The 27670-nt window shown below is 44.3% G+C and overlaps 1 protein-coding gene across 3 annotated transcripts; it reads right to left on the reverse strand.

Annotated features, from left to right (window-relative positions):
* Positions 1–166: 166 nt before the first annotated feature.
* Positions 167–27526, reverse strand: TRAF1 (TNF receptor associated factor 1). 3 transcript variants are annotated; one of them, XM_087753314.1, is made up of 11 exons: positions 27437–27526; positions 19561–19782; positions 17749–17833; positions 13854–13952; positions 12109–12270; positions 8503–8574; positions 7641–7706; positions 6481–6918; positions 5785–5962; positions 5048–5196; positions 167–3878 (listed from the first exon to the last, which is right to left on the reverse strand). In XM_087753314.1, the coding sequence occupies exons 2-11, from the start codon at positions 19767–19769 to the stop codon at positions 3663–3665; spliced, it is 1674 nt and encodes a 557-aa protein (XP_087609440.1). In that variant the 5' UTR covers positions 19770–19782; positions 27437–27526; the 3' UTR covers positions 167–3662. The 3 variants fall into 3 exon arrangements, with proteins under 3 accessions (XP_087609440.1, XP_087609441.1, XP_087609439.1); XM_087753315.1 differs by lacking the exon at positions 27437–27526 and adding an exon at positions 21507–21529; XM_087753313.1 differs by lacking the exon at positions 27437–27526 and adding an exon at positions 21377–21489.
* Between the last annotated feature and the right edge of the window lie 144 nt (positions 27527–27670).

Raw genomic sequence — 27670 nt, forward strand, 5'->3', positions numbered from 1 at the left:
CAGCCGGCCCCGCGCTGGGTAATCCTGCTCGGTGCTGCTGCTGGAGAAATGAGGGAGTTTTGCAGCACTGCTCAGCTGCTTCTGCAGCAAACCGCTATCCAAGTTGCTCAATGGCCTATTTTACAGAGAAAATAATAACACACGAACCTTTTTTAAGTTAGTGAGCTTTATTTAGGAAATAAATAAAATTGTAAGAAAATATGAATGATTGTAATAAATACAGCACTTGTCAAAATTACACAGCCATGAAAAGCATAATATTTTTAGGCATGTTACTCCAGTGTGGTTACAGGGGCTGGCACGTTACTGCAAAAATAACTCTGTCCCTGAAAGAACATTTTAAACATGGAAGAGAGAAAAAGACAGAGAGAGAGAGACCGCGTGCCTGCGATGGCGAAGACTAGCCGGTTCCTTCCCAAACAAGCTTTGACAGATATTTGTTCATGGGGTGGGATTTTTTGAAAATGGATACTTCATCACAACTAATAATTTTAAAGGATGCTGTCAAGATAGAAATGAGCGATTTGAAAAATCTCTCTGTGTGCCGGCCGCCAGGCTGGAGGTTGGTCACAGCCCGTGACGTTTCCCCAGCTCTGCTTGACGGCCGCCGTTTCCATGGTTTGCAAAATATAAGTGGACAAACAGCTTCTCCTTTTCCTTCTCACGCAGCGAGCGCAATATTGTCCGTCGGCTTTGTGCTTTCAATTGAGACACGGGAAATATTGTAGGGGAGAAATGAATAAGGCCATTGCATGAAGGGCTTTCTCTTACACATACGTGCCTGCCTCTGCCTGCAAGATCAGGCCCCGAGTTTGTGCACTGCAGTCCCACCGGTCCCGGGGCACGGCTCGCGGTCCTGGGCAAGCAAGCCGTACTGCGGCAGGCGTCTGCTGGAAGTTCAGGACCTGCAGCACCAAACCCCAGCTCAACTCCACCGACTCTGCCAAACAGTTGCTGGCAGGGAAGGGAGGGGGTGAGGCTCGCTGCTTTTTGGGGATAAGGTGTAGCATTTGAACTTCTCACACATCCAAAAACATTTCTCGTAGTTACTTCTAGTAGTTACTTACTTCTAACATTTCTAGTAGTTACTTGACACGCACAAGCCTATGGGGCCGGATGGGATCCACCCAAGGGCACTGGGGGAGCTGGCAGAGGTGCTCACCAAGCCACTTTCCATCATCTCTCAGCAGTCCTGGCTAACCAGGGAGGTCCCAGTTGACTGGAGGTTGGCAAATGTGGTGCCCAGCTACAAGAAGGGCCGGAAGGAGGATCCGGGGAGCTACAGGCCTGTCAGCCCGACCTCTGTGCCGGGGAAGGTCACGGAACGGATCATCCTGAGTGCCACCGCACGCCATGTGCGGGACAACCGGGGGATCAGGCCCAGTCAGCATGGGTTTATGAAAGGCAGGTCCTGCTTGACCAACCTGGTCTCCTTCTATGACAAGGTGACCCTTAGTGGATGAGGGGAAGGCTGTGGATGTTGTCCACCTGGACTTTAGTAAGGCCTTTGACACCATTTCCCACAGAATTCTCCTGGAGAAGCTGGCTGCTCACGGCTTGGCTGGGTGCACTCTTCGCTGGGTGAAAGACTGGCTGGACGGCCGGGCCCAGAGAGTGGTGGTGAATGGAGTTAAATCCAGTTGGTGGCCGGTCACAAGTGGTGTTCCCCAGGGCTCAGCGTTGGGGCCAGTTCTGTTTAAAGTCTTTATCAACGATCTTGATGAGGGGATCGAGGGCACCCTCAGTCAGTTTGCAGACAACACCAAGTTGGCTGGGAGCATTGATCTGCTGGAGGGCAGGAAGGCTCTGCAGAGGGATCTGGCCAGGCTGGATCCATGGGCCCAGGCCAACTGTATGAGGTTCAACAAGGCTCAGCACCGGGTCCTGCACTTGGGTCACAACAGCCCCATGCAACGCTACAGGGTGGGGGAGGAGTGGCTGGAGAGCTGCCCAGCGAAAAAGGACCTGGGGGTGCTGGTCAACAGCCGGCTGAATATGAGCCAGCAGCGTGCCCAGGTGGCCAAGAGGGCCAATGGCATCCTGGCTTGTATCAGGAATAGTGTGGCCAGCAGGACCAGGGCAGGGATCGTGCCCCTGTGCTGGGCACTGGTGAGGCTGCACCCTGAATCCCATGTTCAGCATTGGGCCCCTCACCCCAAGGCGGCCATGGAGGGGCTGGAGCGTGGCCAGAGCAGGGCAGCGAGGCTGGGGCAGGGGCTGGAGCACAAGGCTGGGGAGGAGCGGCTGGGGGAGCTGGGGGGGCTCAGCCTGGAGAAGAGGAGGCTGAGGGGAGCCCTCATCGCTCTCTGCAACTGCCTGAAAGGAGGCTGGAGCCGGGGGGGTCGGAATTTTCTCCCCAGTAACGAGTGATAGGACGAGAGGGAACGGCCTCAAGCTGCGCCAGGGCAGGGTTAGGTTGGATATTAGGTAAAACTTCTTCCCCGAAAGGGCTGTCAGGGCCTGGCCCAGGCTGCCCAGGGCAGGGGCTGAGTCCCCATCCCTGGGGGGATTTAAAAGCCGGGGAGATGTGGTGCTGAGGGCCATGGGTTAGTGCTGGGCTTGGCAGTGCTGGGTTAGCGGTTGGACTTGGCTGATCTTAAAGGTCTTTTCCAACCTAAAAGATTCTATGATTCTATTTTATCATGTGAAAAGACTTAAACATCAGAGCACATAAAAAGAATTAAGCAAGAAAAAAAGATCACTACTTTCTGGTACGTCACTTGCCTTGAAGGTTCAGGAAGTGACTGAACATTTTAAAACAAAGCTACTGAGGGGTCCTTACCACTGCTTGGCCTGGCAGCTCTGGGTTTCCTGGGGGTTAACAACCCTCAGAGCTCCACGGCTGAAACGGGAAAGTCAAACGACTCCTTCGGCAACACAAGAGGTAATTTCCCCAAGGCACAGTGTACTCAATTGCTGATGCAACAGAACATCTCTTTACAGAGCACATAAATATAGGTCTGAAATAAATAGCAAGAAATAATCATCCAGTATAAGCAATTCAAGCTACAAATGCTATCCACAACCCACTGCTTTCAAGGTCATCGATAAGCACAAACAGAGACACCCGATCACTGCCTCGGGGAAAGGAATCTGCCCTTGTCCCTGGTGGGGAAACAGCCAAAATCCCACGTCAGGGCCGCCAGCCAGCGCAGTCTGACAGGTGCTCGCTCTGTACCACACACGCCGCGGCGCTGCCGGAGGATGGGGAAAGCTCAGCGTCACCCCTTGCATCCCAGAAACCCACGGGTGCTAGAAGGGCGCTCGGGCCACACTCCCTGCCAGCCATCCAGGCAGAACGACGCCCGCAGCTGGGCCGGGCATGAGAAAGAACAGTGCCTTTTTCCACAAGTCCATCTGCAGGGGGGTGACCGTAACCTACATCTAAACCGGGAGTGTTTTGATGAAATAATCACGGATCTCATTTGCAAGAGCGCACTCCATGGGGCACTGGGCAAAGTACTCGGCATGCTCAGCAGCAGCGAACTCTAGCAGGCAGATCTTCAGCTGATGCAAAGTGATTCAGTGGAGCACAGGCTCAGGCTCTCTGGATTTTGTGTGCACATGAAAACTAATACAAGGTCTCAAGCTGATGGGTTTTTTTCCTGTAAACTAATGAAATTCAGTGGGTGATTTACCAGACACCCATATTTCAAGATTTACTAATTTGTTTCTATAATGCATTTAAGGAAAAGTGTGTCTTCTTTCACATAGGCGTATTTAGGTGACTGTAGTTTGGACAAAGGGAGGAACATGGGACAGCCACTTGCGACATTCATATCATTCACTGGTCTCTGAAATGAAGCAGAAGTCAAGTCTGGCCGAAATGCATCGATAATATGTTCCCTATTATTTTGGTCAAGCAACATAAATGTAACCTGAAAAAAAAAAAAACAATGTGGCAATGACGAGTTATTGAACTGAACAATAAACCAGGCAATGTCAGAGACAGAAGTGCCAACATGCTGCAAAAGCAGCTGGATGCTCTATCGATAATTAAATACAAAATATAATTAATGTTTCGCAACCTGCAAGGTCAGTTAATGCAAACAAGGGAGATTGTAACGGTTCCCAGATGAATTATTTAAAACCTTGCCACCCATAAAGTAAAATTAAATAAAATCAAGTAAGGAATTATTTCTTGGTAGAGAACTCCACAGTCCAAAGACTTTTTTCCTCTCTCTCCTGACAACTTAAACAAACCCCGAGTTTGGTTACAGTCATTACATTCATTCTGTTATTGTGGTTTGGAATCAAAAGAAACAGCTCAGTTGCCCGTACGCAAATATGTAAAAGACACAACCTAAATATCTGTATAAAATCTCCCCATCTCATTACCACTTTTATTAACTCACTGTTCTTTACCTTGAAATGTGAAATGAATGTAATAATTTTTTAATACAGGGAGGATTGGGAACTTCGATTTCTATTTTTTTTTTGGCCGCGAAATGGTAGTAAAGCTATTTATGTGAAAGGCTGACAGAATTATTACCACACAAAGGCAAGTGCTAGAACAGAGACCAGAACCTTGTGCACGCTTTCACTGCTTTTCCAACCATTGTTGCCATTATCAGATTGCACTTACAAAATGAGAAAAAATAAGATCAGGATCACATAAGACATCTATGGCATGTTTGTAAGTAGAACTCTAACCTCACATTTCTGACACCCGTGCTTCGGGCAGCAAATCATAATTCCCTCATAAACTGATATTATCTATGTATAGCAGAGCCAGGAAAAAGTGTGTCTCTGGCTTTCGCCCAGGCGGACACAGGTTGGGGTATATCAAACACCAGTATTCTGGTGTCTGAAAATCCTACATGGCACAGTATGGAATCTCGGTAAGAGCAGCTTGCCCTGTGTTTAAATCACTCCATTCAGAGACAAATTATTACCCAAGATGACAGTATGACTAATAGCCATCGGAGAGGAAAACGGGAAAATGCTCCAACTTCCACTAAACTTAAGAGAAACAGTCTCCTTGTGTTCGCTGGGAGAAACAGTGGGTTTATGCTAGGATCAGCTATGAAAAGGTTGCCCTTCTTACCTTGTGTCTGAAAGGCCACGGGAGCAGAGCATCATAGTCTCCTCTCATGACAACAAAGAATAAGGACATGTGGGTTCCTTTTCCTGTCCCATCCCCGTTCAGATAAACCCTCAGACAGACCTTGTAGCCATACTTTGCAGTGTAGAAAGCTGAAAATCAGAACTCTTCATTAGTAAAGCCTCCTTTGAAAAACAAGACATAAAGAGTGTTCTGACATATGGAAAAAGATAGCGTACGATGTGTTTTGCTATCACAGAGATGAGAACAGACAAATCAGTACACCCTGGAGATTATAAGCAATGAAAATCCACTGGTTGGAATCCTTTAGTGCCTCACGCCTCAGTGAAAATTACCTGTTATTAGCCACACAAGCATATTTTACCTAATCAAATTACTTCTCACAAGGGAGATAACTGCCACAGAAAGCCATTCGGTACCATCAGGCACCAAGCTGTGGGTTAAACGAGACAGATCCAGCAGATGTCACTGCAAGTAGCTGCGGCGGAGGGCAAGTTGCAAAATGAAAGCCCAGAACAGAACACAACTCTGTGGAAGAGCACATCACAGCTGCCCTGTGCAGGAGAGCGTGAGGTCTTCATAAACAGCATCTTAGTTTAAGGGGCTATTTTAAAGGACCTCCTGTCCACATGAGCAGAAAGAAGCACCATTCTAGAGAAGTCAGTGGGTTTTCTGAAGGACTGGGTTTTGCTAACACACATATAGGTCCTGTGTTTTACCTGGTGAATACAAACTGACTGTTCTTCCAGTCACAGAGTCTTGTAACTTCCTGCCAACATCTGTTATTTTCCACAGAAAGACCCCATCATAGGAAGCTTGCTCGGAGAACAGAAGACTCTTATGAAGACTGCTCAGGCCTGCATCCTTCTGCGTCAGGCACCGGTGCAACTCTGCAATCTAGAAAAAACAAATCCGTTCTCAGTCAACCCCCCTCTCCGGGCTGTTGTGCTGCAGAAGCAGCAGAATCGCTCTGGAGTCCTCATGTTTTCTGGAAGTTCTCCTTTGATTTCTTTTTAAGCGACAGTTATGTGTCAACACATAAGGCAAACAACTGGATAGATGGTTGTTTGGTCTCCCAGGCGTAATGCTGCTTTAAGAGGATCAGTCAATTAACAACTGTCTTGCTTGCTCAAAGTTTGATCACGGCAAATTCTGAGCATTCAAAACTCTCAGGAATACCTAGGTACCTAAACACAGATTTAGATAACAAATATTAGAGATCCCCATTTGAAAATTTATCCAGAACACCAAAAGAATCCTGTAGATGTGTCCAGATGTGTCTTATGTGTCCATTTTGCAGCTCAAATTCCTGTGCCCATCCCTGTCCTGACCTCTACACCAGCTCTCACTGATATCTGTAAATATTTGTTATCTATAGAACAAGCACACAACCAATGCTTATCATAACTATTTACCTTCAGTTCGAGACCTCGTATTATATTCTGATCAAGTTCACTCTGTCTCCGAAAGGCTGTGATTTCCAAGTTAGAGGTCTCCACCTCTTTGTTGAGCACTGCCACAATATTCTCGAACACATGTAGCTTATTTTCTAGCTCAGAAATCACCTTCTCCCTCACAAGCTGTTGCAGAACAGATTCATCTTCAGAAACAGAAGATCCAGGAAAACAGTCTACTTCCAGATCCCCATTGACGTCCAGCCCCCCTGGGATCTGCAGATCAGAGATGCTTTTTCCTGCACCATTCACGTTCAGCTCTGACGATGGGATGGAACCATTTGCAGCTTTGGCAGCAGTGCACAAGCTTGCCTTCAGTTGCTTTATGTGCTGCAGCAGAAGCAGCATGTGGGCCCCAACTGCACTTTTTTCATGCTCCTTTATCTTTTCTTTGCTTCCCTGTAAGAAGACGACACTGTCAATACACTCTCCGTGCAACTACCATAACCGGCCTGGGGCCAAATCAAGCAATGTTCCCTTCAAATTCTTGGGAGAGACAGAAACGGAAAAACTGCAAGATACAGGTCCAGCTACACAGCAGCCACCTCTCAGAGGAGACATGGGGAGAGGAAAACCAACAAGCGCTCTAATGATCAGTTTAGGCTATCTGTTCACATGTGTACACATGCTACATAAAAAGAAAACAATTGGCTACAATTTCTGTATTAAACAGGATGCCAGGCAGAGTCCCAGCAAGATTCTCAAATAAGCCAATGTTTAATACATATACTGTGCACAAAAGATGAGACAAGGCAACAGATGCCAACTAAAATGCAAAGAAGACCCATTACTGTTTTAAGAGGTGGGAATATGCAAAACAGAGTAGAACAGCATATCTGATAAATCAGCAGAATTAATAAACATCTATTTTTATCTGAAGTGAATGCACAGTGCAGGATACAGAGTATCACAGGCTGAACTGCACCTTACACACACTGTAACCATAGCAGTTCCAACACCACCTCTGCTGGTCTACTCAAAGTGAGCAGGCTTCCTCTCTTTTCTTAAAGATATAATTAAATCAAGGCCTACTGCCTTGAACACAAAGGCTGGCTAGACCAAAGGCACAGCGCTGAGTTGTACACCATCTGAGACCTTCCCGAGGCAGCCCTTTCACTCACCTTGAATGAACAGCCGACTTCAGAAAAACGACATCCATCCTTGTTGGTTAAGGGTGTAGAGCGGTTCTGTTGAAAAAAAAAAGGAGAGAAAATAATCAAATACCAGTTGAAAGGGATTATTTTATTTACCTACAAACAACTAGGCCACGATCCCAGCAGCTATAAATCAGGTTAATTCAAGACAAGGCATTACCATAGCTTACAGTGTCCAACCAGCTTTGAAAATTCATTGGTAAATCAATGAAGAGTGTGGTTGATTGCAAGTTTCTTGCACGGAGCCTGGCCGTTAAGTGTCCATCTAACAGACCCCATAATGATATCATATAATTTAACAAAGCACAGTGACCCCCTAGTAACGACTTCTCATGAATAAGATGCCAATAAGCAAAGCGGCCCACCACAGTGGATAACGCCACGCACACAGCTGCTCCAACCCTCTTCCTGCTCTTCGAGACTGCACAGAGGAGCTGCGTCATGCAGTACGTCCTGGGAATGAACGGATCTACCAGACCAAAAGCTCTGACTGACGTTCAGACTTAGTCCCCTTCACAACCAAAGCATGTCTCTTCAAATATAGTTATACAGCATATTCTTCTTCTGCTCATGAGAGTCCCCCGAACATTTGAAAGGAAAAAAACATTTCCCCATTTTTGTAAGATTAATTGAGAAGATAATTTAATAAAGTTCATTGTGGGAGTAGGGAAGAGAAGGTAGGCAGCAGAGCTATGCTGGGATGTAAAAAGCACCCAGAAACACTGCCGTATCTGAAGATGTTCTCAGATGTTCATTTAATCTAAATAAACAAGTGATACTTTTATGAATTGAAATAAAGCCGTGTGGCATTCACTCATCTTTTACCTACCTTTTCCTTTGATGGTGTTTCTGTTTGCATAAGTTTTTCTTCCTTACATAAATTGCTTTCACATGAATGTTCCTGTCATTAAAACAAGAAGAAAAGAATAAAACAAGAAGAAAAGAATTCAGTACATTATTAAAATCATAGAGCATCTTTATTTAGCAGCCTTTGAAACAAAGCTTGTGTTTGGGAATGATATTCCCATTTTACCAAAACTTGGGGATTTGGGAGGCTTTCCTACAAGAAATTCTGTGTTATGGAAGAAAAAGTTTACAGTAAGTTTCTTGCTTTCTTCCTGGAAGGTGTGGATTTAAGGAAGAGTAAAGGAAGGAAGGGTAACTTCCCCAGGAGCACTACGAGCTCCACAACACATGGTGCAAAATCCTGTACCCCTGTCCAGAGAGCGCCCGCACTGGCCCTCACTACCCAACAGGCTGCAGAGTTCTCTGGCTTCTTTTAGGAGGAAATAACATCCAGAAATTTGGGGCTAAAGCACATCTGCTGAAAGCGGGTGCTGCTGTCCCCTGTACAATGAATTGCAGACTCCGAGGTTTCTCAAAGTAAGCCTCTAAGCTGATTACTCTTATTCTCAGCCCAGCAGGCACATTCAGTGACAAATCTCCAGATGCAGTACCTGCTAAGTGGAAGTACAAAGTGTGATCTTTCGCTTATGGGGCCCAGAGCTTTTGGAAACTACTTGCAGATGCTTTGCAAGGTCACGCTGGGAAATCTGACACAAGATTGGCAATGTACAAGTCTTGCCCAGTTTAAACCATAGTTATGTGCATACGCACACACATATATACGTACACACACATATATATGCAATGGCATGCAGGTGGATTACAGAACAGAAAGCAAATATACAGGAAACCCAAATATAAATTCTTCTTTCATTGACTTCATATAGTTTGCTTAATGTGCAGACCCTTCTTGCATCCTGCTTATTAACTTTTTGAAGGCTGGAATCCAAATTTTCCATCATCATGTGCTAATGCAAAATGCATTACCGCTAACATGAGACTTCCTGCCATTTCTGGCCCCAAGAAGGGTAAAGTAATCCTCCTGCCATTGGTCCATACAACCTTAATATGTGTATTTAACACAGCAACTGTCAGTTTTCAATTCATACTGTTCAAGGGGGCTGTGTTTAATCTTTATAAACGCCTTTGCATGCCAGTACATTTCCTATAGCAGTCTAGAAATTTTTTGATAAAGCCATTGCAGAGAGCCCTGAGGTTTCTCTTTCGATCCTCAGAAATACAGCCATAGGTTTTTCTCACTCTCTAACTATTTTTTTTTAATACTCTGTATCTTAGCTGTTGCACAACATATACCTTTCTTTTCTTCCTTTCTGCTATTTGACTCCTTCAGATCACTGATTTCTTGAGGGGGAGAGGGGCTGGTGAGAAGCTTCTTTAAAATACAGAAATGCAAAACTCACAAAACCAATAACTGATTGGCTAAGATGGAGAGAGCGAGAGCAGTGCCCAAACTTACTATTTGCTCCCAGAGGATCGTGGATACATGGAATACACACAAATAATCAAAATTCTTACGCCAAGTAACTGCAAATTTAATAAAGCAGATCATGTCACCAGCAAAATTCCAATTTCACAAATACTAACTAAGGCAGGCAGAGAAAAATCAACATCTCAAGGCCAATCCCCTGCTTGGTTGCCAAGGTTTCCTAACCAAAAAATTAATTAGATGATAGCTAACCGGAATGAGTGGGAGGAAAACAGCTCTTCATTGCAGGAAAACGAGGCCCGCTGAGGTGGATCTGCGGTATCACAGACCTCTGGAGAGGGAAAGGTGCTCAGGGAACACTCACGCAGCTCAGGTTTCCTCCTCCAGCCTGCCTACTGCACTTACAGAAGGCTGAAAGGGATTAAGTGTTGCCACCTTCTGGTATTTACTGCCTCTCTGAAACATACACTGGATTTAGCCCTGGTAAAATGTGCCTGGGTCCAGATATTTTTCTCTCTCTGTAAGAGTTAGTAAGATATGAAGAGCACACGCAAAAGCCTCCCAAGAAGCATGTTTTAGCAACAGCGTCTTATTATGGGGACTGTTACCCCCATGTTGAGTAAATCGTACAGCTCAGTATTTGGAAAGGCATAAATTTGTGACAGTTACGGCACGCAAAGCTATCCACTACTATTTACTTCAGGCTAGATTTTTGAGATATTCACAACCCTCCTGCCAGGTAGGTCTTACACCACTTTGCCCCCATTCCAGGACAAAACTCCAAGGCTGGCAATTATTCTCTTTAAATCACCTGGAGGGAACAATATTTATTATGCTACACCCCAAAAGAGCGTTGTCCCAGCCACATTCTCTGTGGTAACAGAGCCCACAGGGTCAGAAGTTAGGTGGGGCTGGGATGGGAACGTTTTCAGAGCTTTCAAACCAAAACACACATAGCAGCGTTAGCAGGCGTGGGGCATCTCTCATTCATGCTGCTACTGCTTTGCTCCAGGAGTTTTTAATCACATAACGCCCTAAACAACAGACGATGCACTTCCATCATGAGGCTGAGAAGTGTGCCACTGAAGCTGTATCTTCAGCAATCTCTTCATATAAGAACAGATAATTTTCTATCGCTTTTGATCTGCCCCACCACACCATTTCCTTCTTCAGCAACACAGAAAAGTTTCTATTAGCTCACTTTGTGCCCTCAGACCACTCCCAGAATTTGCACCGTGCTGCATCTACAAAAATGGGTAAAAATAAAGAGCACCTTTTATTTAAGTTAAAATGAATGTACAAAGGTACTTAAAATCTGCAAGTCAGTGACACATAACATTGCCCTGCTATCCACAATTTTGAGCATTGACTGAGACAGTCATTGCTTTTAAGAAAGAATGGAATAGTAACACAGTTTATGTTTTGTAACATAAAAGTTTGATGATCAACTACATTCTTGTGTAAAAAAAAAAAAAAAAAGTTGTTTTAAAGAGGATTTTGAGGAAATGCTGGGGACAGACTAGTTTTACCCTGTGTGTATATAGACATACAGGGTATGTACACATACATTTTGCAAGTGCCTGTCACAACAGTGAGAAACACAACTTAAACATAAAAAATATAAATTAAATATGTTTAAATAGTCACTGAGAAATTTCTGGCAGATTCAGAGTATGCTCTTCCTGGTGTATATGGAGACTGCTTCTATCTGGAGAGTTACACCTGATCATATCTAACAGATATACTATCTGACAAAAGCTTGCCTGACAATTTTGTGAGCAGTTTTAGTTTGAATAAAACTCCAGCCACTTTCAAGATCTCTTCCTTGCCACTGTCTGTGTTCTTCTGCTTCTTACCTACCTCATACTGGGACACGTGCTTTGAGACAGGAGCTGAAACCCGGGCTGCCCAAGCCCTGGATGATCACACAGATATTTCCCTCTCTGCTCTAACACCACAAGCAGACTATCAAATACAGCTCATTTTTCTTTCCAACACATGCATGGAAAAATCAGCAAACTCAGGAAAATTAAATATTCTCCAAGTGCACTAGCATTCACGAAATCAGGATGAAAAACGTCATGATAGATTATTTAAACCATTAACATAAAGCCCTCGTTTGAGACAGAGAAATGTTCTTACTTGGTATTCACTACTGGATAAGCTCCGCTTACACTTCTGACACGTTGTCACGTTATTAACACATCCATTTTCCAAATGATCTGCAAGTTTCTTTCTCATCACCATGTGTCCACAACCGGTGTGACAAGGGATTAAAGCATATTCACATAAGCTCTGATGCTCCTGGAAGTAAAAAGTTATAAACCGAAATGTAAACTGCAGATACCCATTCTGCCAGCCTACGTCTTTGCTTTGCATTTCTCCTAAGCTCGGGTAAAGTCCCACTCCACAATGTTACCAAGATTACTGGTGAAAAAGTCACCAACTTTACTGGGGCTTTTTTGTTAATTCTTAACTTAAAATAAAAATCAAAACCCAAACAACTTTTGATAAATTCAAACATGAGGTCTCCCTTGAACGGTCTCTCTCTAGTGCTTTTCTCTGAACATAACACGATCCTGGTCCCAGGTTTTTTTTTCCTTGTCTTAGAGGATCCCTGACTTTTAGCCTGGGGGGTTTCAGGGTGTTTTTTTGGGTTTGGTTTTTTTTTTGTGGGGTTTTGGGGGTTTTTTGAGCACTGAGACCATCCTGCTCTGGCTGGTAGGATGAATGCGGTTAGTCTGCTGGCATCTCTGCATAGCATAAAAGAACGGACATCTGACACCTTCTATGCAACAATTAGGACAACCCTTACCTACATTCAAAATAACTTTTAAAACGTTTCCTTTTCACTACTTGCACCCTCTCATCTCAACAAGGGAAAATATCAGCATTACTTCTTTCATAACTACATCCAACAGATCTACTTTCAGATTCTTAAAACCACAGTATTTCAATAAAAACTATTTACTCTGACCTCTTTTACTGAAGCTTCTGTAGGCACTGTGTCACAACTGATTTTGCCTTTAAAGGAAGATGGCTGTCCCCTACAGAACAGGCTCAGAAATGCCAATTTCAATCACACGCCCAACTGTCAAATCAGTTTTGCCATGTGTTCATGCTGAGAGGGGCTCCAGTTCTCAAAACTATGAAGCTAAGCAAATTGGGTAGATTTTTCCTTAAAGAGGAATACACTCAAACAGAAAATCTGTGCAAAATTAGCAAAGAAAAGGCAGCAGCACCTCAGATGCTTATCAGATACACGGTCATACAAGGTACACAACAGACTCCCAGCTACAGGTGCAGAAAGACCCTCTGTTCCTACAGCAGGGGACCAAAACAGAGCTGCTTTAGTATCAGAATTATCGGCACTTTTTTCATTACCCTAATTTGCATGGCAGATTCACAGATCTCGCCCATTTAAATATTTTACCTGGAGCATTTCACATCAGTCTGAAAAGAATGATGAACACATTCAATCACTAGGAGTAATTTACACGGGAGGAAATTATTGCTCTTATAAAAATATACTAAGGATATTGTCCATAACAATGTTCTGGAGACGGAATTATTCTGGTCTGTTGAAAACTGCTTGTAACATCTTTGCATTTAAATAATAACTAAACTCACTGGAGAAAAAAATCATAGTTGATGTAAAATTGTGCAACATTAATTTCACAATCATTCAGGATGTTCTGGATTTGGTTAAAGCCCTACTGAAGTTATTAACATGTTTTTAGATATTCTGTTGGTATAAATCCTGATACCTTCACTGATTCTAATGAAGCTGCATTAATTCGTGTTTGCTGAGAACCTGGTTTCATTGTCTTTCTTCCCCATTCAAGTAAGAGTGCATGTTAATGTAAATAAACTGTCTTTAAACGTACTTCAAAATTTTTCATGATACCAGACCAACTGCATCCAAGGGTCACACAGTGTACTTTGAGTTCAGAAATCTCTTTATTAATGGCAGCATCACCAAAAGCCTGGAAAGTAAACACAGTAAGGAAAAAAACACTGGTCAGAAAGTACTCCGGCATGTGCTTTTGACACAGGAATAAGGTGACAGTGTCAAAATTTCAGATCTTGACAAATCCCTTATTTTTTTTAAATTCACTGTACTGCCATAAGACTCTCTAACATAGCAAGCTAATCTTGGTGTAGTAGAAGCCCAAATAATTATTAAATCATTTCTTTCTTATGGTTCAAAAATAATCTATTTGACGTGATATAAATTTACTGAAAATACGCCTAGCCAACTACAGCTATTATTTTAAGTTTCTTTTCACAGAAGCCTGAAATACGTCACATGCAATGAATGTGCTGACAGGACCCTAACTAGAGGGTGCTGCCATGTGCCACTCTTAATGAATGCATTTCATTATTGGGGTCATTAACACCTCCTAAACGTGCTGCAAAGAGGACTTGAGACTGTTCTGCAGTGAGAGTACATTTCTCAGACCCTGGCTGTTTCCATTTAGTATGGCACTGTGTACTAAAGAAATGTAAAACATATGTGAGTGGGTTTTTTTTTTGCACTACGCAGATTTTTTTATTATGTTAACCACGAAGAATTGTACAATTATTATGTAAATTATGAAATGCTACACACTTTTACCATTACATTTTGCACAATCAAAATGGGTACGCTGACACAGGAACAAGCCCTACTAAAGTTAATGGCATGTTTTTAGGCACTCTGTTGGTAAGTACACAATACAGAGGACTGCAGATTTCCCACGTAACATAACACAGAGCAAGGCAAGAACTGGGGAGGGGAAGCTTTACAAATAGAGGGAGGAAAGTATTTACAAATGATGCCTGCATTTCAATAAAGTTACTGAAATTCTACAGAATGACCTAAAAAAAATAAGCAAACAAAATCATCAGAATCAACATTCTCGATCTTTTTTACGCTAGATACAAGATGTTTGTACTTACCTACCTTGTCATATTAAATCACACAAAAGAAGCCCAGCCAATTCTACAAATGGTACCAATGAGATACATTTCTATATCCAAGGTCTCATAGAAACTCCTGTCCTAATCTCCACCTACAAGCAAAGTCCACCCCAGAAGAACCTTGCACACAAATTGCAAACAACTCCACAAACAAGGAATTAAAAAAAATCATGTAGGCTGTACACAAACACGCATTGCTCCATCTGCATATATGGAAGAGTTTCTGTAACAAGCTAGCAATCAATGTACAATTAGTGAAAGCATACCAGCCCCAGCTTCTAAAACATTCTAGTCTAATTTATGAGCAAAATCAAAGAAAAGAAATTCAAGTTATCAGGCACATAGTGGCTTTCTCCCCCTGTGTCATAAAAGAAAAACTCAAGGCATTTCCTGACATTACAAAATAGATTATATAAAACATATTTAACTACAGGGACAGTCCCAGCAGTGCATGGGCTTTGTACTGCTGTGTGCATTCCCTGTGCTTTTTGTTTCACGCTTGTAGTTGCTAAATCATTACGGACCCTACTCAGGTAAAAAACAAGGCAGGAAATCCTCATCTGTTCTTTTATCTGCACAGGTCACTGCTTCGAAATATTCACCCACACCCCCGCCCTCTATCTGGGAACCTGAGTTTGCACAGAGCTTCTTTAAGGACCTGAGTCAGACCCTCAGACAGTAAATGAGATGAGTCTCGCTGATGTAAAAGCGGTCTGGGTCAAACGGAAGGGAACAGAAAATATTTCTCTCTGATTTGATATGTTGTAGTCACACATCTCCCCTCTTTCATTTTAGCTGTTTCAAAGGAAGATGTTGGTGCAGGGGCTGCTGATGTTGATCACAGGTGGCCGTCGTGGCACACAGCGCTGCCCAGTCCTGCCCGCCCCAGAGCTGACTGTGACACAAGCGGAGGTCCCCTGCCATGTCCCACCCAAGAACCACGGCCAGACGCACTCCTCCTTAGCACCCTGACCCACGCGATCTTATGGCCTCTAGCTAAGGGAGGACTCTGGTCTACAGCTCATGTGGTCAGGAAGATCAGCTAGAAACAAGTTTAACAACTGGATCAATCTGACCAAAAGCTTTCCAGGATAAATCTAGTGGATATTTTCCCTCCAGCTAAGGTTGGCCCTCTGCAGCTGAACCAGGATCTTCAGTTGCTCTAACACAGCCAGGGAGGGGAGAGCCCCAAGTGATGCGTGCTCAGTTCAGAGCAGAGAACCGTCCCCTCCACCAGTCCCACGAAGGACAGCAGACAGGGTGTGAGCAGAGGCTTGGGAGGATGCCCCCACTCCTCTAACTGATGTCAGACAGATGCAGATGCTCGGTAACTGATACTGATAAACAGCACCATGATAAGACTCAAAGTATATGTTGTATAGGAAGGGATCATCAATTCAAAGTGTAACAGGGAAGGGATGGGAGTTAGCACAGAAATAGATCTTGGGATAAGCGAAGGCAAATACACATCCTGATAGGGCCTTTCTTTTCCTTGTGTAGGTATCTTACTTAAAATATAAACACATAAACAGAGAGCATAGGAAATAAACATTAAGCAAAACCACAGCAAAGGTAAAGCAGAGGATATCAGGAATAGATATAAAGAATAAATCTGCTAAACGATCTTCATTATTCATGTTGTTTACAAACTCTGACCATTTGTTGTAAGTTGATCTATACAGGCCTTGGTGGTGATTGACTTCATCTGGACTCTCAACAGGCACACGAATCTGCCCAGGCAGATCAGCTTGCAGGAGTGGGGCCCTGTTTACAACCACCCACCCACCCACAGATTTTGCAGAAAGTCCCGGCAGACTTAGTGAGAATCCCACAGCATAGAAATCCCAAAGTTATAAGAGAACTGACATTCAAGATAGAATAAGAAGTTCATAAGGCTTTAGCTGTACCTATTTGTGGTGACATGATGCACGAAACTCTGTTACTGGGAAATTTATTGCAGAATTGAGGATTTTTTCTGAGCTATTACCAAGTTCAGCATTACCTGCAGATTCATTATTTTGCTGCAGCCACTTCCTAAACTTTGCGTTTTACCTCACTGCCAGCTGCCTATTGGGTTTCGGTTTTCCCTAACAAATTTAGACAGCATACGTATCTCTTGGTATTCCTGCATGTAATCAGAAAGGAGGGAAAAAGACAAACTGGGACCGAGCCCTGTGGCCCAGTTAGTATTCAGGATATAGAGTAGTGCAGCAGTCTGCCTGGAAAATTGCACAACAGCAAAAGAGATCTGTGCCATTAAATTACAGATGAAACATTTGCTAGTGCATAGGTTTTATCAACTATTATGTTCAGCTCTAAGTTTTCCACTATTTACCTCCAGATACCCTGGCTGTTAAAATATCTTCTAAGCAATTCAGCTGGCTAGCCCACAATCTAGCTTTTTTTCTTACGGATGCTCCACCTGTAAGTTTGGTAACATGTTTGAAGAGTACAGAGCACCATGAGACTGGAAAATCCACTAGGATACTTACTGAGGATAGTAAGTAACAGCTAAGACATATTATCACAAATAGGAAAGTACCGGTTACTTTGAGACAATAAAAAGTTACATATATGGAGGAGTGTGGGATTTTATGTTGCAGAACCTGACAGACTTGGAAAGTCCTAAGGCTGCCATTATATTTTTTTAAATCAAAAACTGTGGGAAACCCAAACGACTAAAGCATAAGTTAAACTGTGTAACTATCAGTTGCTATCACATTTTCTATTATTTCCTCCTAAACTGTAGTCTGATGATGACTACAGAGCAGCCCAGAGAACGGCTAATGATAAATCAATGAACTGTGAACTACAACTTACCCTTTCTTCTGCCAATAGGCTTCCCTCACTTAAAGTGCTGGGATCTTCCTCTTTACATTTCTGGCAAATTGCATTTTTATTGTTTCTGGCAAAAAGAAAGAAGAATGAAATAACAATCACTTGGGGTACTGTAGTTTAGGAGGTCTTTGTATAGACACTGACACAAATAAAAACATGGAAATTATAATTTCCACTCAGAGTCCATAGTCCTTGTTCATTAAAGGGCCAATTCTTGAACACAGTGATGTCAAAAAAACCCTGCTGTTCTATTCCTCAAGACTAGGACTAGGCCCATAAATCTTATCTGTATTGCAGCAAAATAAGAGCAGCCTGGATCATAAGAAAGAATAAAGCTAGGAACCTATTTATCTATCTCATGAATTATCCAAAACCAACATGTAGGAAAGGTAACATGAAAATGAAGGTCTTTTAAAACACGGAAAATGCCCATTTTCCCAAGATAGATATACAGACTTTAAATTACAAAGATCTAGTAGAACCAGTGCAGAATTGAGTTCTAGAGACTTGACGTCCTACTGCACCTAAAAAAGGTTTTGATCTACTCTCAAAATACTTAGCATAGAGTTTTATATAGGAGAAGCCAAAAAAAACCCACTTTACTAGAGGTGCATTTCATTGCCAGTGCTGTTTAGCATCCAGGCGAATAATGAACTAACACAGACCAAGCAGCTCATCAGAAAAGCAACCATCGGACCAGAGCATAACTGATTTCAAACTGTATTAATTAGCTGGTTTGAGCCCGTTTCCCATTTGTGCTATAAGGCTCTAGTGGGAAGATGTAACAATTCCGGTTACGTTCTGCTGACATTTTTCTGAATTTACAGTTTATATTGCTTCATTAGGGGTCTTTGTTCTAGATTTACAGTAAAGGATTTACGTAAGTAGGTCAAATATATTCATTTCAACACATTTTAACATTATTATAAATTGATCTTCAAATCACAAGTGGCCAGTGCATTGCCTCAGCTTTTCAGGTGCCCCACACTGTGATCAGAGCTGGGACTGCGTGAACCGGCATACACAAACGAGCTTAGTGATAACATCCAGGAAGAAGCACAGTAACAGGCTTTCAACTTACTTAGCCAATACTAAAGCCCAGTCACTGAATCTTGACAGCTGCTGTTTTCCAAAACAGCAAAGCTAAAGTCAGCTCATATACATGGAATTGTACTGCAATTTCACCTCTCACCTGCAGGGCAGACGTAACCTTTTCCAGGGGCTCTGGATCAAGGCGTAATTGTTGAATGAAAAGGCAGGCTAGAAGCAGCTAATCAATCAAAGCAAATCCCCACCCAGCTCCTGGTTTTCAGGTTCTCCAGGACAACGGCTGTTATTGTTTGTCGCTAATGGCAGCAGCACCTTAACATGTAGTGACCCAGCTGACTTATTAAAAATAAAACTCTTAAGATAATGTTTATTAAAATTCCATAACATCACTTATTAAAGGACTGTAGTCCCATGCAAGTATTAAGTCAGCCTCGCACTAGCTCTTCAAGGTTAAATCAGTATTGTTATCTCACACTTACACACAGAAAAACTGACGTCTGTCAAGCCCAGTAGCCACCCAGCCTTCCCCACCCTGTAGACTTTCACACTGGAAACAAGAAGGAGGTAGAGAGCAGCCTGCAGTCCACCGCAGGCAAGTACTTCCAGATGTAAAGCGACTGTGGGCCAGCGGGCCAGGTAGCCACAGACTCATCTACTGAGCAGAGTGGCACGACGCAGCTCTCGGGAGTGCTTGTAGCCACAGAATCCGCCATGGCGGTGTGACCGTAGGTAGCGAGAACCTACCGTACAATCCAGGAGAGGCAGGCTGAGCAGTACCTATGCCCACAGAGCGTCTGCAGGGCTTTCTTCAGAATGTTATTGCAGTTGCTGCACAGGTACTTCTGATCAGGCACATCTTCACAAATGTTAGTGGGATATCCGAAAGGAAATTCATTTTCATCAGGAGAAGAGCCGGGGACATCCTGCAGGCCTCCGGTTGTTTTCTCAGCCATCTGAAGTAAACTACTGCCAGAGATAAGGAAACAAAAATAGGTGCTCAAACAAGCAGACACACGCTCACTTTGGTGTGAGAGAATTTATCAGGCATCAAAGTCCACGAGCAGCTCCAAACCTGTGCAGTAATCTAGTGATCTGTTTAATTGAGTCTCTAGCTGACATGCGTGACTAAATGTCACAGGGGGGTTTGACTAGGTACCAGCAGGAAATTACTGTACAGATTTAAAATTTCCCTCAAACACAACATGAAAATGGACAATATATTAAAACGAAAGGTTGGGGTTTTCTTTTCAGAGTTTTTTAGCTTGTAGAAAGATGAAGTAAATATTGCCATCATGGTAGAGCTACAATCCCATCAGTCCCCATCACACCGAATTATTTCCTGTAGAGTAAATCCCCAACCACCTTCGATTCCCAGCAGCCAAAATTCGTGATCACACTTTATAGATGCAGAAACTGAGCAATGAATGTGTTTACAGTGACTTTCCTAAGTCATAAAACTAGTGGTTGAATGAAAAAGGACATCTCAAGTCCACAAAAGGCTTTGCGCTTGTGCTCTAACCCAGTACATCTTGAGCCACACATGCCAAGGTGTCATGCACGTTCAGTATTGGTTTTGGTTAACAAGAGCTGTGCAGTTGAATATTTCTGGAAATAATACCAAAACTGACTCTAGTGTCTCCACAGTCGCTTGGAAAGTTCAGGAAAAGTTTTCACCCAGGGGCCTGGCGCAGTTTGATCGTAACAACGTCTTTATAAATCTCTTTTCCCCCCCCGTAACAGTACTGACACACAATAACCTATCTCAGTATTATAAAAAGTAACAATGACTAACAAGTCTCTAAAAAAATGGAGGCAGATCGCCTGGGCCAGGCCAGACACACAAACAGCGGCGTGCCTGCCGCGCGGTGGGTAGGGCATCCCCTGGATTTAAAACACTCCTCTTTGAACAAACAGCGTTTTCTCTCGCCTGCCTCAGACTTGGCCTCTCCAGGCATTTGACGGGGAGTTTAGCGACAAACGCAGGGGCTGCCCAACCTGACAAGAGCCATGAATTAAAGCCGGCAGCACTGGCCGCGGGTGAGGGCAGCCGGGCCGGCGGCGGGGGCTGGTACCCGGGGCAGGACGGGGCAGGGCAGCGCCTTCGGGGCTGAGGCTGGATACCGCCCGCGGGTTTCTGCCGGAGCGCCGGCCGTGCTAACCCGGCCCGTCCTTCCCGCGGGGATGGAAGCCCGCCCCGCCGCTTTACACCGACAGAACCGCCGCCCCGGGGCAGGGAGCGGGTCCGGCGGGCTCGGCCGGCACCCCCCGTCCCCATCCCCGCCTCAGCAGGGCGGAGGGCCGGCAGCTTCGTAGGCAGCGGGAAGCAGCGAGGGCGGCCGGCATCCCCCCGGAGCAGCTCGGGGGCCGGGCAGGCTCCCCCCTGCCCTCCGGGTCCTCCCCGGGGCGCTCTGCGGGGACCAGGCCCGTGCGCCCGGGGAGGCCGAGGGGCCGCGGCCGCTTTCCCCTCAGCGGGGCCGGGGCGCGGCGGCGGGCGGGAGGCGCCCAGGCCGCGGGCGGCTGAGGCGGGGCCCGCTCCCCCTCCCTCTCCCGCTCCCCTTACCTGAGCCCGCCGCCCCCAGGCCGCGCCAGGCTCCGCAGCGCGGAGCGGGAGGGCGGCGGGCGGAGTGGGCCGGCCGGCGGGGCGGTGCCGGCCCCGGGGCGCGGAGCGGGGCGGCCGTGCCGCTGCTTACCGCGGTCGGGCCGCCCGTGCCGCAGGGAGAGGAAAGGCAGACGGGCGGCTCGCCTGAATTTCGGTGACTGCTGCCTCGCTCAGGCCGGGAGGAGCGGGAAACCCGAAATGCGCCTCTGGCGCCGGGGAGAAGCGGGCCTTCCCCCGGCCGAGGGAGCGCGGCCCGGCGAAGGGCCGCCGCGGGGCTCCCCCAGCCCCCGGGGAGGCTGAGCGGCACCAACCCGCGGCGACGGGGATGGGGAATTGACTAAGGAAAGGCCCGAGGGAGCAGATTTCCCCCCAGGACAGCTGAAAAGGAGAATCTGCGTAGTTAGTTCCCGAAACTGGTGTGATTATGGCTATCTGACACAGCGACAGAAACTCCTGCCAAGCCAGAGCGCGATCCCAGTGAAAAATGCCCTCTCCACGCCTCTGTCTGCTTGGGGGAGACCCGCCGCCCTGAGTCGGGGAGCAGGAGGCTGGAAGTTCCTCCTGAACCCCACTGGGAAACCTGGAGCAAGCCCCTGTGCCTCGCCCTCCAGCTGCTCTCAAACGCAGCTGATACCTACAGCACAAGGCTCACAGAAGGCATGTTAAGTAATGTATGCAAATCCTTTTAAGATGCTCCCGGTGCAGTAAAGATTTCTACAAAGAAAAGTTTCGCTATCAGAAGGAGGTCCTCTTTTCCCCTGACACTGTGAAATCACATGCTGCAACCCCATCTACTAGGATTCGGTCAGAAGAGAGAAAGTTGCAGATGCAAATCTGTTGGCTCTTCCTTGTGAAAGAAACTTGGGGAATACCACTGGGGGTGAGTCCTAGCTGAAAATGAAAAATAAAAAGCGGAGGTGGTTCCCTAGATGTTTCACTTGGCTTGTTGCTCTGCTGCGTTTACAGCAGCGTTCACGGCCAGGTACCTTGTGGCCGCCTGGAAGCTGCCGAGGAGGTTATTATTCATCAGTGAATGCCTGAAGTCTGACACCTTCCTGTGCTGTGTGCGCACAGGTAATAGTTCCACATCTGGAACAGCTGCCCTGGGTGGCTGCCCCCCGACATGATTACGCATTAGCAAATACAATACTGAAGAGATGATAGCTATATTGAATAATAGATGGGAAGGAGGGCCGCTTCTGGCATCCAGACATAGCCCTTCTTCAAGTGAGTATATGCTGTGGTGCTTTGTTGCACTGCTAAGAGAAATACTGGAATTAATTCCAGAACTTTTTTCTCCTCACATTGCTACGAGCAGCTATGTTCATGTTTTCATGAAGAAGCAAAGCAGCATAAACTCTGCTCACACAGCTGTTGGTGTGACTCAGCTCTTAGGCTTGCCTGGATGATAGAACATTATTCTTTTTCACGCGTCCCTCTGCTACACACACGCTGTGCTTATTGAAGATTTCCCAGAAAAAAAATTCCATTAAACTTCTACCTTTTTGTCTCAGGAGGAGACAAACATGTCAAGCAAAGCAAGAATAAACAAAACATTTTTCTAGACTTCGAAAGGGCAGTTTAGTTTAAAACCAAATACACCTAAGGAAAAAACCTCTAAAAAGATAGCCAGCTCCATGGGTAGGATATATATTTCCTTTGTAAAGCTGATATACTGGAAGTCTATATACCCACAGGAAATTTAATCTTGTCAGTATACGGTACTGGGAGGATATTGTAAGCACCAAGCCTGGCGCTGTTTGCAGAACAGAGGCTAAGGAAACTCATAATATTACCAAAAAACAGGATGAAAAATCTTTATACAAAATAATTGAGATTGCAAATTTCAATCATCTTTGTGGTAAATTGAAAATAACAGGAAGTATTAAAATGTACTCAGAACGCAGTAAGAAGGTGCGTGGTCTCCTCAGGGTGGACAGCGGCGCCGCTCGCTCTGCCCTGCAGCAGAACATCCTGCCCTCATCGCTGCACCGGCAGCGCCTTCCCACCGCTGCGTGCTAGCTCATTCCTGGGCCTGGGGACAAATAACGACCGTCTGCTGGTGGCTGGGATGTTTAATAACAAAAGTCTCATTCTTGCAAGCAGTTTATCCAAAAAGTTTCCTACAGTTACGTCCACAATTTCATTAACAGTTTTATTAAAAATTCACCTGTGGGCCAAATGCTCTTTTCAGTTCCACCCTGTAGTCCCACAGGAATCAGGACGCAAGACTGTTTCCAAGAGAAGGATTTGATCCTTCACTTTGCCAGAAAACCCTTTATTTACTCTCCCTTGAATTAGACGGGCTTTTGACAAGTGACATGATTTTTTTTCTGAAGGCCTTAACAGTTTAAAAATGATCATGCAAAGGACACTGTCATTATAGAGGGAAGTAAACACAAGCTTGATGGAGCCAACTGCAGAGTCCGTTTTAGGGTATCCATGTGGCTCACTGCTGCACATCGCCGGAGCGGTGGTGGATAAACCACTGGCCTAGGAAGTGCCTCCACCTTCCTCTGTAAAGAGGGAATAGCATTTGCTTCCTTTTGTAAAACACCGAGATCTCGCCGGATGAAAAGCATCATGTGCAGTTCAGTAATGCTGTCACAGCACAAGAAAATGACTAATTTAGCAAGGTGGGTGTGCAATTCTCTGGTCGTATACAGCCGTGGTACCTGCCTGTGTGACCTTTTTTAAGAGCCAGGATATTAATAAGACTTGGTGATGAAATTGTGGAAGAGGAAAATGATGTCAGTTTTATTAAAGTTATTTTTTAAGGCTTCCAGTTTAAATGTCAACATCCACCTATGTGAGGGGGAAGACTTTCCCTACTAATACTTGCAGAATCACACGTAATGCCTCTTCGTTTCCACTTCCTTCTCTCTACTTCTCTGTGCTGTAAACGTATTTGTAGGTGCTCTAAGTGCAGAGTCATCAGGGCCAGGTATTAACTAAAGTTAAAAGTCTGTGGGGAAAGTGTGATACAGTCGTAGGAGCCCTTACGGCCCGGAACATTTGCTTTCATTGTTGAATGATTAAGGTTGTTAAAAGTCACGGCAAGTTAATCTGGCACAGGCAGTTTCTGCCAGGATGCGAGTTAGTGTCTGAAAAAGTTTTTAAAATATTTCTGGATGTGGCTTTTTAAGCTTTCGGAATATAACAAGATGTAAGTTAATAATTTCAGAAAGATCAGTGTTACAGCAATGGGTCAGGTTCTGTTTGGGGATGAAGGGGCACCTATGTGCCTCCTTTCGCTGCTGTTAGCTTGCTCCTTTTCTTTGGCTTTGAGACTTCTCGAAAGTATTACACCTCTGTCTTAAAAGGTGCTGAATTACACAAAGAAACTAAAGATAAGTTTTTGGTACTTTCCAAACGAGAGATATTTCCTCTGCTAAGTTTCCCCCATATGAGATCAGTTAACCGAAAACAGGATGTGGCTCAGAGAGAGATTAAATGTGAAGCTGAAGTTTATTGTAGAGCCATTCCACCCATGCTTAGCAGTCCAGGGCACTGTGTTACTATTTAAGGTGAACGATCGTTTTTTACATCCAAGAAAAAAAGCTCAGAAGGGAATATATTTAATTCGAGTATTCTCTTTTTAATATAATCCAAGGGCTTGAGATTTTTAATGAAACAGGTTTCTTAGTACATTTTAAAATGGAGTTTAGGCTTAGATGCTAAGTGTTTTAAAGATTGTAGTCAAACTGCAAATAGTATTTCCAGGGCTGAGAACCTCATTTCAGAGAGATGCTTGAGATAGGGATGCCTCATTCTATGAAAAAGTAATTTTCAGTTAGCATAAATTATCTGGAAATGTGCACGTTCTAGGAAACCCTGAAAAATTGGTAAAACAGAGGAAAGAAAACTTCTTAGTAAAAGAAGATCCGGTCCCCATGAGATGCAGTACTTCTAGGAACTGGAGCTGAGTGCTCCAAGTCAAGATTCCTGCCTGTTCACAGCTCTGATATTAAGCAGTTCCTTAACTTCTGTGCTATTACTTCTTTTCTGACTTAAGCTGCCCACGAAATAGGAGTACAACAGAGTAGCTGTGAGATTTCACCAATTCATCTTCAAGATAAAAAAAAACCCAAACACGAAGAATCATGAAATTTGATGTATTGTTGTCCTCAGCAAACTTGACAGCTTTGCCACAATTCAATCTCTTGTCTACAACAAAATCTTTTAAGATGTTTTTGTTATATCTGCCTGTGCCTGCTACCGGTTGTAGCTCTGCTTTGTTACGGTGATACCCTGAGGACCCTGCCCAACTCATATTACAGGAGATGATAGAAAGTTTCCCACTAACTTCCGTAAGAGTTGGACTGTAATCCTCAAAGAGACATCAGGAATCAATTTTTTTTTCTTTATCCTTGCTCTGCCTCAAGATTTTTCCAGATCATATTCTCTGTTACATAGTCTTATCCTCAGCTTCCTAGTATTTTTTTTTTTTTCCTTTTTTCAAATAATAGGCATTCTGGAGCACCTCTTCAGCATTTGTCAGAAAAAAGCACCCATAAAACAGACACTATATACCATTTATCTTATTTCAGTCACTCACTAAAGCGGTTTCCACAACACAAGCCAAGGAATCACCCTGAAGAGAAGAGGCTAGAGAAAACCAAAGTGTTTCTCTCTGTCACGGTGGCCTCAAAAGTTTCCTACAAGCAATACTACTTCAGATTAAAGCATCATTAAGAGATTACTGAGCCTGCCTCTGATTTTAGGCAACCTAACTAGGCAGACCTTCTTTACATTAAGAAGCTTCTTGGTGGTATACCTGTCTCGGTCACTGGGTCTCCCTGTCAGGACAAACACGGCATACAGACGTGCGAGGCTGGCATGGACCAGTTTATCACAGTTTCACCAGCTTAAGCTCCGCTTTCTGTTGCAGCCTGTCTACATTAAGGGCTTATGCTGGTACTTGTGGTTATGCTTCTGTTTCTCTTAACGTACACAGAGCCTGATCTAAACTGGAAAATTCTTAGCTGCTTATTTCCATTCTTAATGCTTTGGAGAGAACTCTGGGAACGGGAGCTGTGCCCACCGGGAAGCCTGCCAAAACACTCTTCCAAAGCTCTGGATGTAACATGAAAAAACCAGTTAAGATTCAACATCTTTTGACTATAAAACAGCTGTAAAAATATGGATATTCTATTGATAGCTCAGGTCACTTGTACAGTGTGCTATAGAAACCTATACTATTATCAGAAAACTCTATATTTGAGTAGGACTAATTAGTGGAAACAAAGGAAGGAAACAACAGGTTTCTTCAACAATGTCTTCATTCATTCTCATTAATGACAAGAATTGAGGGGAGAGGGAAGGCTATGGTAAATCTCCCCTAACCCTTTCAGAAGTTACTTGCTTGGCTAATAAGAGCAAAAAAAGGAGACGTTTAGAAGATGACCTTTTTACATATAACAGAAGCAGAGGGAAACTGATTACGCACTAACTTGCATCTCTCTTCCACTGAGACCATAACTCACTTTGCTGTTGTAGGGTGACTAACAGCACTGGGCCTGTCTTTCCAGCAGTATTTTTCAGCGTGGTCCATAAACCTGAGTAATTTCCACAATGCCACTAACAATGTCTATTTGTGCCTGTATTTTACGGGCAAGAAACCCAGAGAACACAGAAATTCCAAGCGTTATCCAAGGTTTCACAGGAGGAAAATTATATTGTAAAGAGAACCAAAGCCCTCATCAGAACATTGCTACAGAAAGAAAACTCCTGAGTGTTCACAAACCAAGATGTTTTGAAGGAGAAAGGGAAATATATTTTAAACATAGGAGAAGCCTGAATGAAAAAGTAAAGTCGGAAGTGGGATAAAGCAGGCATAGAGAAAGACAAGTCTATGTTCTGAACAGAGGCAAGCAGACTTAGTGTTTAAATTCCTGAATAGAAAGAGTCCTCTCATGAGGCCAAGTATCTTGGCAGCTTTGCCAGTGATGGGACTCCAAAAGCACATCATCACATACAAGCTTCCAGCAGCATCCTTGGAATTCAGTCAAGAAAACAAACCTTGTAACTCCGTGTCGAACATCTGCATCACAAATCGGATGCCGAAAGCCCAAAGCAAGCGAATGGGGCACAGAGTGCTTAGGAGATGAATGCTCCCATCTGTTCAGGTTCAGTAACAATGGGTCATCCTGGAAGAAATCAAAATACAGATTGGCTTCACAGTGCAACAGTTCAGAATTGTGACACGTTTTCACAAGCTAAGGTTGTATCTTCTTTGTGGCAAGATATGCGCAG

This window comes from Nipponia nippon, unplaced genomic scaffold (assembly GCF_047370975.1).
Source record: "Nipponia nippon isolate SJK-2023a ecotype South Korea unplaced genomic scaffold, ASM4737097v1 scaffold_16, whole genome shotgun sequence".
In the NCBI taxonomy this organism is placed as follows: Eukaryota; Metazoa; Chordata; class Aves; order Pelecaniformes; family Threskiornithidae; genus Nipponia; species Nipponia nippon.

Excerpts from the sequence above, each read along its gene's own strand:
- TRAF1 (XM_087753314.1), bottom strand. The coding sequence starts at position 19,769 with ATGGCTGAGAAAACAACCGGAGGCCTGCAGGATGTCCCCGGCTCTTCT. Across the intron at positions 5,963-6,480 it reads TACGAGGTCTCGAACTGAAG|ATTGCAGAGTTGCACCGGTG; the intron begins GTAAATAGTTAT and ends TGTTTTTTCTAG. Across the intron at positions 5,197-5,784 it reads AGTCAGTTTGTATTCACCAG|CTTTCTACACTGCAAAGTAT; the intron begins GTAAAACACAGG and ends TCTGATTTTCAG.